This window comes from Falco biarmicus, chromosome 3, assembly GCF_023638135.1.
Source record: "Falco biarmicus isolate bFalBia1 chromosome 3, bFalBia1.pri, whole genome shotgun sequence".
Lineage (NCBI taxonomy): Eukaryota > Metazoa > Chordata > Aves > Falconiformes > Falconidae > Falco > Falco biarmicus.
In genome coordinates, this window is record NC_079290.1 from 34,363,003 (window position 1) to 34,382,965 (window position 19,963).

The following is a 19,963-nucleotide window of genomic DNA, read 5'->3' on the forward strand; positions in this document are numbered from 1 at the left end:
CTGCCCGTAAAGACACTTAAGATATAAGAAATACAGGCATAAATATCTAGTGGTGGCCCCTTTTTTGTTCCAAGGGGGAATAAAAAGAAGCAAAAAGACAGTGAGAAAAAAAAAAAGCAAGCCAGACTTGCTAAGGGAACTGTACTTTCTACTAGTAGACAAGAACCTTTCCTCACCTTTTATTATGCTTGAAGATCAATGGTAGAATTAAACATAAGTGGGCTTACATTTTTCTTCTGATTATGCCCATTCCTTTGTCTCATATGTTACTTTCATCAAAAGAAGTTACTAGCAAGTGGTGGCATCCACCATCATAATTCTGGCAGGCTGACAATCAATTTTGTCACCTCCTCTAACCCACCCATCACGTCATGGCATGACGATAGTATCATACTCAGATCTAGCCAGGGTCTGGTGAAGGCTCCAGAAAATGAGTCTTTTAGGATATGGCTCCTACCTTAGCTAAGTAATTTTATATACAGGAATGTGAAAAGGGATAGGAAATATCGGTACATTGACTTTTCCAGCCTATTGTCACAGAAGTGTTCCCATCTCTTTTTTCTTGTAAGATGAACAAATCCTGTTAATTGGATTTGACACGTAAAACTAAATTTGAAAGGAAAAATTATAGTCTGCATTCCTTGAAGGCCAAAACAATCAAGATTATTGAGTATTTCCAGAGTCCTCCAGATCATACCACTTATTACTGCCTCAAATTTAGGATGCAGAGGCTGATTCTGGTACATCTGTGCCAGTATAAACTGGAAAATAAGTAAAGCCTTATGAATCAGTGAAAAATTAGCTATATTGAAACAGCAAATAATCATCTTTTGAGTAACCTTTATTATTTCTAAAGATACTTCATTGACTGCTAGTTACAATGCATACATCTGGCCATGATTGTGATAATGCACTTAAAAAGACATATTTCCATTAAAAGCATGAATTGATTTTCTTTATTAAGACATACTCAGTTAGATTATAGTATAATCTGTGTTTAAAAAAAGATGACAATTAGTAGATATTAAAAAACTGAGCTCCAGAACCATTTTTTTCTGTCTTTTAACAAAGTGTTTGAAATTAAGGAAAAGAGATAAATTAGTGCTATGATCTTTGGTAATCCACAAAAACAAGTAAAATTGTCAAATCTTGCACTGTTATACTGTGCAGAGGAAAAATTATAAGTGCTAGATTCAGCTTCTGTCTGATGGCTGTTACAGAGCTCTAAAGAAAGATGTGCTACTCTTAGCTGTCAAGATCCATGAATCACAGAGAGAAACTGAAGAAAGATAGCTATGATAAACACCTGTACATTACATTTTGCATCATGGGAAGATCCAAATAGAAGTGAAACTCAGTCGTTGATCTTTTTAACATGCTATACCTGATTTAATACAAAAATAAAAACTTCAGATGATATCTATTGATCTGTACATTCAAACAAGTGGAACAACCGACACTGCCTGTTGAGGAATGCAAAGCAGCCCTTGGAATTCATTCTGTGCCTATTAAATGCTCTGGTAGTTCAATCTGGGTTTACGGTTACAGTGTTTTATAACAAGTACAAGGCAAAAAACCCAAACAAACAAAAACAAAAAGCCAAACTCAAAAAAAGCCTAAACACTTCCAAGAACAGTCTTGAAGAAAGGAATCTCTTCTCATTAGCAACTCTGATAACTATTCAGAGGAAGTCATGCTTGCTTTTGTATGTTCTTATGATCTAAGAAGTACTGCAGTCTTCAATACAGCTGCAGAAAGGGTAGTGGAAATTTCAAGTCCTGCTGATTGTTTTAGCAGCAATTACAAATCAAGTAATTTAAATTACTTCAATATCTAAGACACCTGTTATGTTTCATGGAGAATAATCTCTTGCACGAGTTTAGAACATAAGATCCAGTTCATGAATGTCCTGTTTCAAATTTGCTTTTGGATTTAAAAAAAAAAATCCTTGGAAGAGAAATGTTTGAAGAAAAATCAAAAGTTTGCAAAGCCAATGCATATGACAGATTTTTAAATGGAGGAGCAACATTTCCTCGAAAGAAAAAAATGGAGAAGGAGGTACATCATTAATAAATATAGGACATAAATAGATATACTCCACCTGCATCTAGAGAATGTATGAGACAGGCTTGAAATCCCTGTATCCTGTAGGGTTTACCATAAATACAGCATCTTGTAAGCACTGGTCAAAGCCAGGTTAGCTAAGAAGGTAACTACATACAGGCTATCTGCTTTGCTGCAAACAAAAACTAAACAAGCAAAAAACCTGCTCTTAATCTTCTTATATAACAGTGCATATTGATATTCAGTTAACTGAAGTGCTTTTAGCATTTTCAGAGCCTGATAAAAATAACTAAATAACCACAGTGCATAGAAGAGAAACAAAATATTGAGCAGATTAATCATCATATCAAGGTCAGGAGGTGAACTTGTACTTCTATTGGTATCAGAATATTAGGGTTGTTGTGGTCTGGTTATTATTTACAAAATCACATCACATAAAGGGGTTTCAAAAATTTATTTAATTAGTCACAGACTAAGCCAATATAACATTCATTAACTGCAGATGTCATCAGTTATTAACAGGTTCCCAAAGGCACTTTCTTTTTAATATCTGCTACATTCCTTTTGCATGCCTTTCAATTATAAATTAAAACCAGCATAAACACTATAATAATAATAATAATAAAAAAAAAATTAAAGCATGTTCTTGCATGGCATTTTTTAAGATTAGCATGCATATTTTTGCAGAAATTCTTGAGATATATATTTTCTTTTAACAAATGCTATATATTTTCATTGTATTATGTTTTATGGACAGCTTTACCCTTTTTAATAAACAAGGGAAAAAATTACCTATTCTAAAAAAATGTTAATAAACAAGAATTTAATTTTTATAATGAGAAAACAGTTACTGTCAAAAAGGCTCAGTCTACAATTATAGTTTGTATGTGACAATTGATTAAAGTTTTCTGCATTAACATTAGCCATTATAATTAGGTAACATTTCACATAGTAAAAGAAAAACTAACTTGTGTTGTAGAGTTTCTTCTGAGATTCCTCTGTTATAAGCCAATGTATAAAGAGCAGAATTTCACATACAAAAGACGTTACCTATTTTCCAGACCTGCATAAATAAATGAAAATACTTTAGATATCAGTTTATAATGTACTTATTCAAACACTAAGCTTAAACACAGACTGAAGCATTAGCAAGAATTGCATTGGGTTTAAAGTAAACCAGAACACAGACCTTAACAAAAAAGGGAGGTTCCAAGCACTTGCTGCAGCTAACAACAATTAAATGAAGGTGGGGGCAGTGGTGCAACTATTATAAGCTCCACTTCCTAAGTGATGATGTAGGAAAAAAAAAGGGCTTACAAACTAACTAATGAAAATTGTTGGTTCATTCTTACAGTTACTGTTGTGGTAGAGTAAGGATTAGAAACCATTCTTGCCAGACAATAGAAACCCCAAGGAGATGGCCATTGCGATGTTTTCAATATTTCAATATAATTGCTAAATATGTAATTATGGAATTAACTCAAAGGAGTAAGCTTCTGTATTTCTTGATGCCTTGATCACAAGCATAAACTAATTATAAACCATTAGCTCAAATTTAGAGCTTAAAGTGAAGGGATAATAATTGTAATTGTAAGATTATAATAAATAAAGCGGAATTAAGGACAAGAGACAATTAAGTTGTAAAGATAACTTAACACATTGAATCAACATGGCACTGGAGGTATTTGAAACTGATTTCTATCAGCTAAAATTACATCCTAGTTATAAACTCTAGAAAAAATATTTTAGTAATTTGTAGGATATTTACCTAAAATTTAGTCTCATCAAAACTGTAGCTAAGACTCTGCATAAAATAGTATTGTCTGTAAATATATTAGAAAATGAAAGATGAAATTATTTCCATGTTTTAAAACACGCGGGGTGGAATAAAACCAGATATAAACTTCTTAAAACAATCCCTGACATAAGACCTTTCAGTATCATTCACTCAAATATATATATTAAAAAAATACTTTTCAAAGTTCAGAACTGCAATGAAATTAAACCTTTTGAGATCTCTACTGGGTAGCTGGTGATCATTGGTGAATTAATCTTTTTAATTTCCTGGTTAAGCTACAGGTGTCTTTAGGACTTAAAACTTCATTTCTAAATATAAACTAAATACTTAATATCCAATACATAAAAGATCGAATGCTGATTTATTCCAACCAGAAAGTGTTCACACTCCTCTGAATTTCTGCATGAAAAGTTGACTCTGTATAATGTAACCGGCAAGACTAGAAATACCTACAACATAAAGGAAAAGTACTAATGGTGAGAAAAAGCTGTCACTGAAACAGACTGTGCAAGGAATTTCTTTAAGGCATTAATCAGACCTAAAGCTGATTAAGTGTTTAATTGGCTTGATTACCGATGGCAAGAGAACATGTGCTATATAGCCATTCATGGTAGAAGAGTTGCAGAGGCTTCAGGAGAGTTGAATTGGCAAGATGTTTAAAAAATTAAAAACTGTATTTTCTAGAGTAAAATTATCACCTGAGGAAGTCGATTGCAAGAATGAAGGTGTCCCTCCACCACCCAAGGCATCTACAGACCAGGTATTTTTTTTTTTTTATTGTTTAATATAGACTCAGTAGTATTATCTTTTGTTAGAGAGTGTTTATGTAAGTAAATACCAAAGGTTAAATTTTCAAACATACTTACTGTATACAGTATCAAGCTTTATTTAGCAAAATCAATTAAATGCCTTTATTTCCCTCCTGCCTTTTCTTTATGAAAAAATACATATGTCCTCAGTTTGAAAGCGGCTTTCCAGACAGGGCTAACCCAAAATAGTAGAGGCTTATGAGAGATCTTGATCAATATTGCAAATGGGATATTAGAAATACTGCTGTGTTTGCTTTTGATGTGCTGGTGTATTCCTCTACATCTTGTTCTGAGCTACCAGAAAGTATCAGTACAATGTTTCTGAATATTGGAATGGCATACAGGAATATATCAGCCTGCTTCCCAATAACTGTTTGAAAGGCAAAGTAATTAGTGGCTTTTTAAACAAAATATTTTATTTGGCTTTGTTTTAATAATTTCTGACTGAAAAATACAGTAAGTAATATTAGTCTACATTCTATATATTTATTTTTTTTTACTTTACTGCAAAGTTAACTCCTCTTTGTTTTAATTAATGGTATATTTAAAAAAAAAAAAAAAAGAGATGGGATAGATACTCCTTCATTTATTACCTTTGAATTTTTATGTGTTCCCAGTAATGTCCTAGAGAGTGTTTTGGTTTTTTCCAGCTTGAAGTACTCAGAACTTTACAAGGCAAAATCACAACAATTTAAGATTTCACCAAGTAATTAGGAAAGTGAAACAAGTTCTTTAGTATCAGCCCAAGTTATTAATCTGAATTCATGCTTACTGAAATGATTGAAACTCCACCATTATAAAGTTAATTTTAGCTAAGCAGTGTTTTAACACATTCACAGCAGTCGAGCATATACAAAGACTGACTTAACTTATGGGGTCCTTGATTTACATGTACAAGAGTTCCATAGATTTTACAGTTTTATTTAAAACTGATAGAAACATAAATGTTCATAAGACTGAATAATTTCCTAGAACTGATGTTTTTCTGAAGCTTGTAGGTTTGTATAACCTGAAGAAAAGCTCCAGTTTAATGCAGCCCAACTACAATTCAAATTTGATTTGTCATTATTATAAATGTGCAAAACCCCAATTGTTTGAACAGGCCTATCCATACTGCCATCCACACAAAATGGCAAAAATGTCTATTTTCAAGAAACTTCATATACTGCAGATCTTCAGGCAAAGCTTAGGATTGTTCATGCTTCTTTTAAAGTTCTGCGTATCAGTTTTCTTGGGTCAATAAAACACTAGCGTGAAACAAGAAAAATCTCAACAGCTGACTTCTGTGCAACCTGATACCTCACTTGGCAAACTGTTCTAGCAAAAAAATACTTATTTAGATTTCCCTGGAGACATGAATTACTCTTTTCACTAGAATAATTGCATACATGAGCACAACACTCGGATCATATCAACACCAACCTCCACTATTATAGATACTGTTAAGATGGAGGCAGATGAATGGGTTAAGAATTAAGACATTTTCTGCCTATAAGGAGACACCATCTAAAGAGAATGGAAGAAATGTACATAGCATCTGGTAACTAAAGCACTATTCTCACATTAATGTTCTTACTCTATTAGGAGAAATCTTGAAACAAAGACAACATTTACAACAAACCATCATGCAAATACCTCTAGTATGCACAGAGATTGATTGAGCTTTTGATATTCATTTATATACACATACAAAATATCTAATTTAATTATTTTTATATGTGTGTATATTAGAACTTCATTGTCAGATTGTCTGAATAAAAGCAGACAGGAAAAAGCAAATACTTTTGTAGAAAAAGACAAACCCCAAATTAATCTCAGAAACTCAAACGGAGGTCATTGCATTTGGGGAGGGGAAAAAAGTGCATATGAAGACGTGAAATCTCCTAAAGTCAAATCAGTTCCCATATGCTTATACTATCTATTTCTCTATTAATTAGCTTGATAAACACCTGGCAAATTCATTCTATCTGGGATAACAAATGGTTATTCGTTTGGTTAGCAGTACACTGTTATGTAGTAGCGTGAACACCTAAGACTCCCCATGTGCTTCTCACTCCCTCCTCCAAAAGCCACTCTGTCAAAGCCAAGATGGACCAAGGTACAGGGACATGAGGACTTGGTTCATGAACTGAAGCCACTAACTGTGGGAAGGAGTTAATTTTTTGCAGTGAAAGTTTATATTGTCTATGTATTTTGTAAAGACTAAGGCTAAGCTCTGTCACTGTGGTAAGGTAGCTCAAAACATACCAGGTGTGTTACCCCAGCAGGAGGTTTAGGCAGAAGAATGACTAATTCAGAGATGTAGACTGGCTTGTGAGTGGCAGCACTGAACAAGTCAAACTTGACAACATAAAGGAGGTTCTGGGAACAAGAAGCGGCAAAACTCCAGGCTAACTGAGTTTGCCTAGCAGATATGTAGACATCATTTTTTTTTATTTCAGCATCCAAGTCCTTTTCTGAACCTATCTGGAACATCTTGTCCAAGAAAACACACAGAACACCCAGGAACGAATCTCAGTGTGTGTCAACTTGGTTAATCAAATTCCTAGGAGAATGACATCAAACCATCCTTATCGTTCTCAACAAAGAACATTTACAGTTTCTAATCCTGCTTCTTTTTTTTTAAGGGTGAAAATGGTAAAGCAGATGAACCACAGAAAGCGGAGGGCAATAAGAAAGTAGAACCTGTAGCAAAGCAACAAGGTCAGTAATAAGCTATTTATGAGTATTCAAAGATTATCTGGACAAAGTATATGTACACTACATAGGGCTGGAAAAAAACTTGCTCTTTTTCAAAATGCCCTGCTAAGTGCTGATTGTGAGGTTTATTTGTGGAAGAAATTAAGAACGCTGAATTCCCACTGACCCCAGACCAATGATTTGGTACAGAAATACAAGCACTATCCAACAATAATAAAAGGCAAAAAGGTTTCAAGCACACAGTCCCTTCATGAGCTTGTCCACTTGAATCAGCTAGTCTAACAAAATCTATTTCCTCTTGCTGTAAGCCGACTTCTTAGAAACCCTACTTTAAAATAAAGGTATTTAGTTGCTTAAGAAAGAAAGCTTCATATTTTTAATGTCTCTTTTGGGTATACTTCTCACATGTATTAAAAAAACTACAAAGATGAGACAGACCTTAGTTTATCTGACATTCAAATCTTTCATTGAACAGCCATTCAAAACTTTTTCAAAAAAAGCAACACCATTAAATGTATTTTAATATTTTGTATATAAAATATGTTATATTTATACCATCACCATTCAGAACACACTCAGGACTAGAACACAGAGTTCAGAGAAGTAACACAACGTAGTTATTTGCCTAAGCAGCTGATTGCTGAAAACAGTGGCAGCTGGCCATGGCTACTCTGCCCCTCTCTTCCCCCACCTCGCAATAGCCAAACCTATTTTGCTTGTACCAGAGCCAGAATGACTTCTGCAGCAGCTACCAAAACAAAGGCTCAGGACGGGTGAAGCAGCAGCTATCACTGGGCCCCCTCTTCCCTCCCTCATGGCATCAGTGGTACAGCCCTTTCTTTTCTCCATCATTCAATACCAGAGAAAAACAGCAAGTCCAGTTTTCCTGTAAACTCATGCTTTTCATCTGGGAGAACAATTCAGGTTAATTTCACTGGAGCAGCAAAACAAAGGGTGAAGAACCTCCAGCTTTCTGGATAAAGATGATTTAAGGAAAAAGAAGCAGCTGGAAAGACTACAAGGAAACTTGTATAATACTTGTGCTTTGTGTGACTGTAACAAGTGTCACAATTCCTTTCCTTATATAATAAAACTTTAAACAAAGTCCATTTAATGCAATTATCTTGTTATATAATGGCTGTAGCACTGAATCAAGGGAAAACAAAATCTGACATAAATTAACTGTAGCAATAAGCCAACAATGGGAAAAATTAAATTTGATGTTTTGTGGCTTTTTAGCAACATTAAATCACACATGCTAACACATGACATAATGGAGTATCATTATAGAATATTTTTACAAGATTTTACAGATTAATATAGTTTATGAATCAATTTTTTGGGATACTAAACTACTTATTTTTTTCCCACATCTAAAATATAAGTGGTAGCATAGAAGCAACTACCTCATAAATTACTTTAGGAAAATATAATAACATAGTTAGGCTCCAGGTTTGAGGGTTTCTTATTCCATAGTGTATATGGAATTTCCGGAAGGTGCTTCAAGTCTCATTTTCAAACATCCACAAGACAGTTTCTTCTTTTGCATGTGGGTATTAATGAGGTAGACAGACAACAGCTATCCAAGCCAGAGAGTTTACACAGGCACAACACCTCAGGAAAAAATTATGAATTACAGCAACATGTATATAAGTGCTCACCATCCAGGCTGAATAAGGAACTCCATTATCTCTAGGTAGAAAAGTGAAGCTGGTCTCAAGCGCTTCACAGGAAGGTCTAAAGACATCTGTCAAACTTGGTGAACTTTGTATCAGACCTAAAGCCATGTGTGCAGAGTACCTGTGGGCAAGCAGAGGACAAGAGACCAGAGAAAGCATTTTGTGGTGTACATACAAATTTGGAGATAATTTTTAAAAGCACAGCCAAGGCTCAGCCAACACTATCTTCCTCCCTTTCTTCTCACATGGCCAAAACCAGCCATCACCTTTTCCCTTTCTCCTAGCACTTCACAAAGCAACATGATGTTCCCAGCACAGATGAAAACTCAGCAGGAGGCACAGCTGGAGTATTTGGTTAAAACTTGGCCACTTACATCACTCAGCAACACCTGGTACTTTTGGCAGCTTTGTTGGCTACTCATTGCCTCACTTCTAGTTCCTCAGTCGCCCTCTCTCTCACTAGCTTGTTTTGTGATTAATTCTCTGCAAAATTAGTTCACTCTGTAATTAATTCTCTGTGCTTAGTCCATTTGTTCCATAATGGATTCATTTTTTAATTTATTCCCTGCATTTCTTTATGTACTTGACAAAGTGTGATTCACCTAATTACAGGTTGTCCATGATATTAAATCCAATTGCTATAGTTTCTTTGCATATTTACCATCTCCCATAACTGACTAGTTATACAAATCCTTCACTTGTTTTACACACTGTTGTTCAATAGCTCTGTTGGTGGTTACTTTATTTAGAAGGCCATTCTCTGTATCACAAGTTCTTTCATCCTCCTAGCAGATCCTTCCAGTACGATTCTTTTCAACTCATCCATTTTCTTTCCTCTAAACACTCTCAGCAGTAGATTTAAGTACTGCTCTACTGAAGTTTGTCTTGCTCTCCTTTTTACTTTTCCGTCACTAGAAACTGGACTGTTTCCAATATTCTGGGGTTTAGTCTTCCTACTTCTACTATATCAACAAGTGTCTCAAAGATTTTTTTCAGATTCATAGACATATTTATGCAGCTCTTTACTAAAGTCCATATTGACATCACTTTATTCTTGGTAGGATCTGAGTGAGAAAACTAGACTATCACATTTCTATACTTGCTACAGTTGCACCTCTGGATCATAAAGTAGACAGAACCTCTCATCTGGGAGATTACCATGTTAATTTCCCCTGATATTTAGTATCTTCATAGCTTAGGTGCTTTGGAATGTACCCAGAGGATATATACAAGGTCATATACCTGCCTGAAAATGAAATGCAAGTGCCATTCTAAATTTTGGTGCTTTTGACAGAGCCAGAAAATCTATATCCTAAATAAGAAGCCCAGACAGAGTTTAAAACAACAACAACAAAAACCGCACAACATAAAATCCCCAATCAACCAAGAATGTTAATGAACATTCCTGAACATGTAGCACCTCAAAGGAAGTGCTGCTCAAAAGGAACTTCAGTCCACTCCAGACTCTGTCCTAGTGAGTACGCTTCTGTTTAGGTACTTGAGGAACAGCCACTTTTCCACTAAATATTTGACTAAAAACAGAAAAGCAGCAGAAGCTGCTGATAGCCGCCACCCTTCATATATTGGCCTAGCTGTCTTACCTCTACTCTTTCATAACAAGGGAGTTCAAGACCTTATCTTTCACCTTCCAATAGTTCCCTAACTACCCACATAAAGTCTAGACTAGAAAGATGTGGGAGGAAATTCTGTGGCCTTCCTAATTGGTGGGTCATCATACAGAAGAAAAGAATGCAAAAACCTGTGATGTCTGAGAAGATAGAATACAACACAGAGCCTGGAACTAATCTAGAAGTTAACTGAAACACTAACCCTGTAGGAGGAATGAAGACCTTTGATTTCATTATGTATTTATATGACAACATTGTTGAACCTTTAAAAAAAAAGGAAAAAATAATTCTCACAACAGGTAGTTGACCCTATCACAAATAAACAAGGCCCAGAACCAAGACTCCTCTTCTCAGAGGAAAGCTTTGTCCACTAGCTGCTATATAAAAGATGGTCACTCTCTCTTCCTGTAGATAAAAATAAAGCAGATACATTTACTGAAGGTAACAAAAGCCTGTTGCTGTGAAACCCAGGCTAATTTCTGCTAATTAGGCATCAACTAACCCTGTGTGCACTACAACTGAGTTATAAGCTCCTGAGAAGGGAGATCTGAATTAAATATAAAATTTCTCAGCTAAAACCTTTGGCTCTATCTGACTCAAGCTGCTTTACAAAACCTGTCCCCTAGTACCTCAAAATCTGGAGTTTAAATAAGTTCTTTGTATTTCAAAAAATACAAATCAAGTACAGCATTTTGATATAATATTCTGCAACTCAATGAACAAAACCTGCCAATGCAAAGAGACTTTTAAATAATAATCTTATTCTTTGTCTTCTTATCCTTTATACTCTTCACTGGCACTCAGTCAACAGACAGCTATTATTCCCATAAAATGTATTTTTTGAAGATTACCAAGAACTTGAATATGTTTAATCAGCTTGTTTCCACTCCTGCTGATGTGAAGTCTTCTAATTCCTTTCAGATCTTCATGTTTCACATGATTGACATGGCTAAATTCTAGGAAAACAAACCCAGCCTCTTCATACAAGCTTTCTTTCTTTACATGGAAAATAAACTTTTATAATACTTTCATTAGCCACTAAAGTTGAGGATTGAGTTAAGATGGACTTACTCACAGATTGTTTTATTTCAACCCCACTGATTTCTGAACACTTTTCCCCTACACAGAGCATTTGTTAAAAAAAAAATTTGCTGGGAAAGTCACCAAGGTGTGTATTTTGTAATGTCAGAACAGAAGCCTCTTCTATCCTTCATCCATTGGTTTCCTGTGTGTTTATTTTTCTTGACATCTTCATGACCCTATAGCCATCTTTCAATTATTTATGGACATAGATCAAGAACAGCTCTGGGAGGCAAGGACAATCAGGCAAATTATTAACTATGTCAGAAGTATCCCAGAAAGTTTGAAGACCAGTTGTCTCATTCCCACGTTACTGCTTCAAATGCAAAGTCAGTCTTTACTCCTGCTATTTAAAAGTATCTGTTCTCTATGGTATTTGACAGGTGATAACATTTAAGGGCCTATTTGAGACTTCTAACCTATTTTGAAACTTTTAATAGTTTTCAAAGAGAGGAAATGACAAAAAATCAGTTTTTAAGTTCTTAGAATTAAATTTGTAAGGGATATATGTCACTGAGTTAGCTAAAAAACGGATTACTCAAACATTAGCTGCTCTGCCTTTTACCAGCAAGCCCTACTCCTGTCTTTAAGCAGTGTTTCCTATTTCAAACAATGCTGTCTAACCTCAAGTATTACCTTGTACCACTGAAATTGCATACATAATTTTTTGTGTATTAACTATTACAGTTTTATCATATAAGCACAAACACCAACCTACACAAAGTTTTCAGGCAACCATTAAATATTCAACAGAACAAAGATAAAGTATTCCTTTATCTTTGACTTTTTCTCTCCCATGACTATTTCTCTTCTGTGTTTCTGCCAAGTATTGAGAAGCTGATCAAGACAGTTTAGGCCAATCAGATTTTCAGGACTTTTTTCTTTACCGAAGGAATACAGAACAACAACACTACATTTCTTTAAATAAAAAATACCTAGATTAATCCTGGTAATAAACATCAGAACTGAGTGCTAAGGCTTACAACTGGATTACATACATAGCAAGTAAATAAACTATATTTAGTATGACACTATAATTGTGAGATAATATAGCATTTTTTAAGCACCAGTATATTTTAAAATGCCTACTTTAAAAAAAAAAAGTCACTCAGGAGTTAGCAGTAGAAGAAAGTCATTGACAATAAATTTATTTAATATAAAATACATACTACACTAGAGTGTTGTGATAGAAATCCTGTTTTCACCAAAGAAAAATATACAAGCAAGTCAACATTTTGTAAATGGTCCTGTAAAACAATATATTGTGGATTCAAAATGAAGGAAGACTATATCAGATAATGATCAAGTTATGGTAAAATGTGCTTCTGTATAGTCAAAAGAAGCCCAGAAAACACTTTGCTTTTTGTATGAGGACCATAAGTAACAGCTAGCCATTAAAAGTTCTGCCTTCACATATGCACACAGTAAAGAAAGAGAGGGGAAGCATAGATAAAATACTGGTCAAACTTACTAGTACAAGGCAATGGAGCTGGCTGGGAATTCTGGGGAAGAAAGTCTTCCCTGTCTGAAGCATGGCAAAGCAAAAACACTTGTTCTGTACTCAGGAATACATTTAACTGCTACTATCTATCTTCTGACATTTATTCATGTCTTTATCTCCAAAACTTAATCTTTGATTTGACATTTTATTTCTCTTCACTTTTTGCAATAAGGATAATGCGTTTGTGATGCCAAAGGCCAGTTATTATGGCTATGGAATGTGTAGCTGGACATAACTGATCCAAGAAGTAGAACTAAAGCTATCCTAGTGTCTGAGAGATTTGTGTTATTACTTTCCGGAAGAAAGTCCCTTCAGACTGGTTGACTGCTCCAGAGGCACACCTCCTGATGCTGAATAACCAGGAAGGCTGGCAATCTCCACAGCACAAAGGGTTTTCTTTCCTGTCCCTAAGATTCTTTCTGCAGTTTGATTGGACAGAATCAGGGGTCAGATAGGAGAAAAGAGCCTGCTTGCTCAGGCAAGAACAGCAGGCTGGCAGCTCAGCACCTTGGTCTCTGCATTGACCTTTGGAGAGAATAAGAGGGAGGAGCTGTCCTAGCCAAGCTGGAGAGGTGCTAATTGCCTTTTGCAAATCTAGGGCTTTGAAGAACACCAGTAACAGCAGGAATAGGACTGGGAAGTAGAAGAAATGATTAATTAGTGTAAAATGACCGACTTAATCTGTCGTTCTGTTTGCTACGTACTTACTATGTTAGGAAATAACATTTTATACTCTACTGGTGGAAGGATCATGAAAATATTCATGGCCACAAGGTAACACTTGTCTCAGTGGATCCATGAGGTTTTAGAGTCCTTTGCTGACATTGCCTATTCCCAGAAGATAAGTCAGCAACACCTCTGTGAGGCTAGGCCTATGGCAGAGATTTTTGGATCCACCAATACTTATGTATGCTTAGGAGTGAAGGCTTTAGATGAATCAAAATTATTAAGGCAAGAATGATAAACATACAGTGCTGTGTCCTGATATTGACAAATCTGCCTATACCAACAGGTTCTTCTGTGGAAAAAGGTCCTTAGGACTAATGCCTATGGTTTTAGGACAGTGTACAATGCTAAATTTTAGAAACATGATAGTGGATTTGGTCCTACATGAACAGGTTTAAACTAAAACAAACTTCACCAGCTCTTCCAATGTTATGCTTAGTGTCACAATATTCTGCTTTTTGCAAAGCCTGAACTCCTGATTTCATGTGATTATTACACAGTTTTAATAAAACCCCCAACATTCAGCCTTTTGAGTTGCAGAGAAAAAAAACCCCTAAATTATCAATCAAAAGGGTCTTAAAACACATAGAAAGTACAAAGTATTCTCTTTTTTTGCTTTACTGCAAAAATGGCAAATGCTCTGCTACAGGCTATTCTGCAAGTGTGTGTGTGGCAGTAGGAAATCAAATTAATTTGGAAAGATTTTCAAGGGTCTCTGTCCAAAACTGTGAAGTGAATACTAAAGATAAAAACTGCTTTATGGAAACATGAACAAGGGAGCTGAGAAGCCTCAGAGTAAGTTGGATATATTCCTCAACATGCAAAGATCTTCTAGCTGCTCTAACCTAATCCTGCAATACTGTTTCAATGTTATTTTACTGAAAGTATGAAAATAGTGGACAAGAATAAGCAACGAAGATTTAATATTAACTTTCAGCTGGGAGCATCATCAACCTGAGTAAGATAACACAGGTAAAAGACCGACATCCCACCCATAACTTTTTTTTTTTTTTTTTTTTGCCTAGCCTACCTCTCTTCTGGAAGAGCAAAGACCTGTAGAAAATGAGAAAAATCTGAAAGACTAACAGAGGGAAATGAATTGGTCTTATAACCTGCATCTTGCTCCTTGCTATCCTAGGCAGATCACTGGTATGATAGGACGTCAGTCAGCCTCTCAATTTAACCAGCTAACTTTTCGAGGGGTTCCATTAAACAGTGTTTTGTCCACAAAGCTATGCTTCCACAACTGCTGCTTTTCCTTCCTATCTTAAAACAGAACCCGCTAAAATTATACCAACTGAATTTTAAATTATATTATTCTGATAGGGAGGCCAACTCATCTAGAATATGTAGACACCAGTGGGCTGCATTCCTCAACTCCCACTACTAAGCTGGCAGCTTTACCAACCCCTATTCCAATATAATGGAAATGGAAATAATTCAGGAAAACTCAAATCATGTATTTTGTCGAGTAAGCATGGATCTATCTGTTTTGAAAATTGCTTTAGATGTTAGTGCCTTGGCATAATTCTGCCTCCTTTTTCTCACTCATGATTTCTTTACCATGACCAAAGTTACGTAAAGCCAATAGAAGGTTTCTTTGTTGTCCTATAAGCTTTGCCATCTACATGACAGATTATCATTTATTCTGGAAACCAATTGTTGTACTCTAAACATTCCCTAAAATGACTACCACATTGTTCTTAAAGGCATTCCTTTGGCACTGGTCTTATAAATCAGCGGGATATGAGCTGGAGTTAAGCACTGAAGAATGACTAAGTTTTTTAAATGTGACTACACAGACAGCCCTCACAATTTCATACAGAGACAACTAAAACTGAACACACAGCTGGCAGTGTTGCTAGTCCATGATATCCTAATCCTAATGCAAATAAGCCCTGTGCTGGTCCTGAAGATTCACGAACTCTAAAAACTTGTGGACGTTTGGAATATTCATGGAATTACAATGTTTTCCATCAGTCAAAATCCAGTTAGCATTTAATGGTCAGTGTGGATTAGACCTCAGACTGAATACCTTGAGAGTATCAAGCAGGCTGAGAAACCATTTTCCTTCTCTGATGTGATGCTTATGTACAAGCACCATATTTTTTTAACTTTGTGATCTACCCTTCCCATACACATGTCATTGCAGAGATGTATTGTCTTATTCAGGAGCTTGTTACTCTAAATAGTGTGTCTGCACTGATGTTTTATTTCAGATTAAAATGTTCTTCTGAAAAATAGCTCCTGTTTACCCCCCAGTGTGCTCTGTTTCATCACCAAAAAAACTCTAGGAATGCATAACTGGATTTCTTTAGAATAGAACTAAACCAAAAGAAGCACTCCATGAATCAACCTGATTTACTTGAGCTGCTGATGGTCATTCACTTCAGAGGATCACCATAAACCTGGTTTGAAATACAGCTGCTTCAGTCATGGCTTTGATGCCAGACCTTTAACACCATTTCACTGTTCTGATTGTTGCTATCAGGTTGTATTCTCTGTAAGTGTAGATGCAACTAGGGGCAATTACTATGACAAAGAAAATTCCCAAAGCAAGATAATTGCAGAAACGTTGAGATTAGTCTTGCTGTCACTCTTGAGACTTTTTGTCTGGGGGAGTCAGGGCAAGGAGAATTGGGAAACACAAACCATGAATTCAGAACGGAACAGAAACCACAGCAAGTGCTGAATATTTTGGCTCCTGCATCTTCTTTTCTACATCATGTCACGTTGACCACAAAAACCACAGGAGGATTGTGTGCCAAGGAAAGCAGAGTCAGTAGTATCATTTGTAGAGATCCTCTGATAGAAGGGTTAAATAGAATTTTAACAAGTTAAGGTTCAGTAGCAAGACCCACAAATTAGTTATAAATAGGTCCAAATTCCCTTTATTTTCTGTAATTGCAGATCCTCTGCCATTTTCTTACAGAGAATGTCTATGAATATCCTAGGAGAAATAAATTTTATTTCACTATGAGAATGTATTCACTGTGCTAGAAGCCTGAATCCATTTTAAAATTCCTCCTCCCTAAAAAAAAAAAAAAAGAAAAAAAGAAAAAAAGTATTTTTGACTGGAACTCCTAGAAAAGCATTTTGAACCCCTGTAATCACTCAGAAACTCTTTCATCCTTTCTTGAACCTTCCTGGGGACAGGAAGAGCACCCACCCTGTTTGGAGTCCTCACTTCCCAGCATGTGTGCTATTCTATACCTTGAAAATTCCCTGGCAGATCCTTCAGGTAAGATGAAACATTCCTTAGTGTCATATTTTCAACAGATTTCCTCAAGATAGTACTGCAATACTAACTGCTGAAAAAAGGAAACAATAATCTGCATTTCCATGAAGTGGGCAAGACACTGTTATCAATTTAAGCCATAAATTCTATCAAATGTCAGAGTTTTAAATGGAATTCCTTACAAAAATCTTCCCAGTTTACAGGTGATAAGTAAAAACCCTGTAGACTGTCTCCTCATACTCAATAATGCTACATTTCTCCAAGGGACTGTTTGAAAATTAACTCCTAATCTTTCCTAAGTCTAAAGCCAGATATGTTCCCCCCCAGCATGCTGGGGAAGATGGATTTCTTTGCTTTCTCTTCGGTTCCTTGTCTGACTCTCGTTTGAGTATTTGTCATCCACAGATACCTCTGTCTAGGTCTTGTCTTTGATCCTGTTTAAGATATTAATTCCTGTAAGAGTATCAGGGCTCACACAGGGCATTCTCACTTCTTAATCTAAATACTAAGAAAAAATAGTAGAAAGACCCCACTGGTCCTGTAATCATTTGTCCAACTGGTAAAAGTCTGAAACTCAGCTCAAGAAACATTGTGTCTATTCTTAACAGACACCTGAAAGAAAATATTATCCCACATCTGAATAAATGATAGTAGAAGAGTAGTTCGATTTATCAGGTGCTGTAAACAAACTGACCTGCTGTCCTTCACTAAGTTTTGTTTCAATGCCATTTCAAGCAGCCACCTTCCAGCTGAGCAGCTTAACAATCTAGTGTTAAGAGTTTTAAGTTTGCTGAGAGTTCAAAGGGGTAACTGTTTATACCACTTTGAAATGAATAACAACTCTTTAAATAAGGCGATTAACTATCAGAAAACTAATTGTACAGTATCTATTCAAAATACTCAGGGTTTGATTTTCTTTGAGCTGTCTTGAATTTAAAATAAAGCATTTGCAACAGGCTTTTGATTTATTTGCTATGATGTTTTGCGGCCAAGTTTTTTCCTCTATAAGCATATTACTTAAAGAATTTATGAAGGCTGAGTTTCTTCCTCCTTTAAGCAAAGTCTCAGACTGATGAGAGCTTTAAAATTATTTTTCAGCATGAAAATTTAAAATAAAGATATAGGACTAATTATAAAAATTAATCACATAAGGCTACTTAAATGGCCAGAGACTATATCATTTGTGTAGTTTGTTCCAAACCCTGCAAACTTCCCACTTCAACTCCTTTAAAAAAAGTTACTTGTAACAAAAATGAAGAAATAGACTAGCCAAAGTTCTACATGCTCATATCCTTAATGATGTATTTCAGTCATAATTTACTCAGCAACAAACAGTACTGTCATGGCAGCTGAAGCAACAAGAGGTTTAATGTAATTCAAACACTGCAGTATAAATAATGTCATTAGCATTTCTAAGCATAAGCAAATAAGCTACTCTTCATTTTCTTTCTGTTTTTCGCAAGGCATTTCTGGGCAGATCTATCTGTCCTCTACATTTATTTTTTTTTTTGAATAAGCACCCACTAATATTCTACAATATTGCATGAGTTCTTGTCACTTATAAATATAGAAGAGCTCTGTATTAACTGTTGTTGAGCTGGCTACAGATGCATCTAGTTTAAAAACCACAAATAAGTTACATATTCTAAAAGTTACACTCATCATGAACTTTCTGTGCAGCTGGCACTGAAATAGATCTATGCAGGAAATTATTCAAAAGTCAAGTGCCAGAATCAGTGTCATGTACTGCTTGTCCACTGAAGAAATAATGGTAGTCAGCTGTGATTCCTCCAAAAGTATTATTATAATTCTTTAAAAATCAGTGTTCAACAATTAAAACCTTTTTTTCTAGATACAGTACCAGAAAAAGCACCTGAACCTTCAAAAACTGAAAAATCAACTGAACCAGCTCAGACAACTCAACAGGAACCACATCAGCTCAATGATGGGAAAGAAGACACTAAGTGAGTAAATTCAATTTAAAAATTTGAGGCTTTTTTCTTGATATCTTGTCTTAACAGTTCTGTGTGCCATATTTCAGTTCTTTAAAATTCCCTCTTGTTCTGTAAGGATCTGAAGAGCTTTATATCAATTCTAAGGTAACCATATATATGAGGTATTAATTTAGAATATGTTTTTGAGTTTGTTGTGTACGTCATCCTAAATAGCAGGAATGAGGAAAAGGATTTGCTCAGCTACACTTACATACTAATTCTAACAATGCTGCTTCTTAGTTACTATTACTCTGCCTTAGCAAAGGAACAAATCCCAGGATGCTGCCCTGAATAGCTGGAATGTTTGTCACATCATTCTGACTTAAAAACTTTTTACCCTTCACATTTTTTTGCTGAGTTATACCATTAAATCAGCATTAGTCTCCGCAGCCAGAGGATTAGGACTGTCTCTTCCTGAGAAAAGACAAATAAATTAAGCAGTAATGTTCCTTCAGGGGAAAATCTAGGGTCACTCAACCTTTGGAAAAAGCTTAGGTAACTGTTTGTTTTGCCAAAACAGAAATAAATATAAAGTCTGGAGAAAAAAAACAAACTTGGAATAGTTTAGATTTATTACAGAATCATAGATTCATAGAATTATTTGAGTTGGAGGGGATCTTTAAAGGTCATTTACTTTAACCTCCCTGCAATGATCAGGGACCTCTTCAACTAGATCAGGTTGCTCAGAGCCCCATCCAATCTGACCTTGAATGTTTCCAACCTCTCCAGGCAACCTCTTCTGGTGT

The 19,963-nt window shown here is 35.5% G+C and overlaps 1 protein-coding gene across 1 annotated transcript in view; it reads left to right on the forward strand.

Annotated features, from left to right (window-relative positions):
• The first annotated feature begins 4,455 nt into the window (after positions 1-4,455).
• CNGB3 (cyclic nucleotide gated channel subunit beta 3) overlaps positions 4,456-19,963 on the forward strand; it is a 68,700-nt gene continuing 53,192 nt past the window's right edge. The window contains exons 1-3 of the mRNA XM_056330247.1: positions 4,456-4,622; positions 7,299-7,374; positions 19,076-19,187. Coding sequence (XP_056186222.1) covers positions 4,515-4,622; positions 7,299-7,374; positions 19,076-19,187 — 296 coding nt within the window. The 5' untranslated portion in view covers positions 4,456-4,514. The remainder of the gene's footprint in view (positions 4,623-7,298; positions 7,375-19,075; positions 19,188-19,963) is intronic.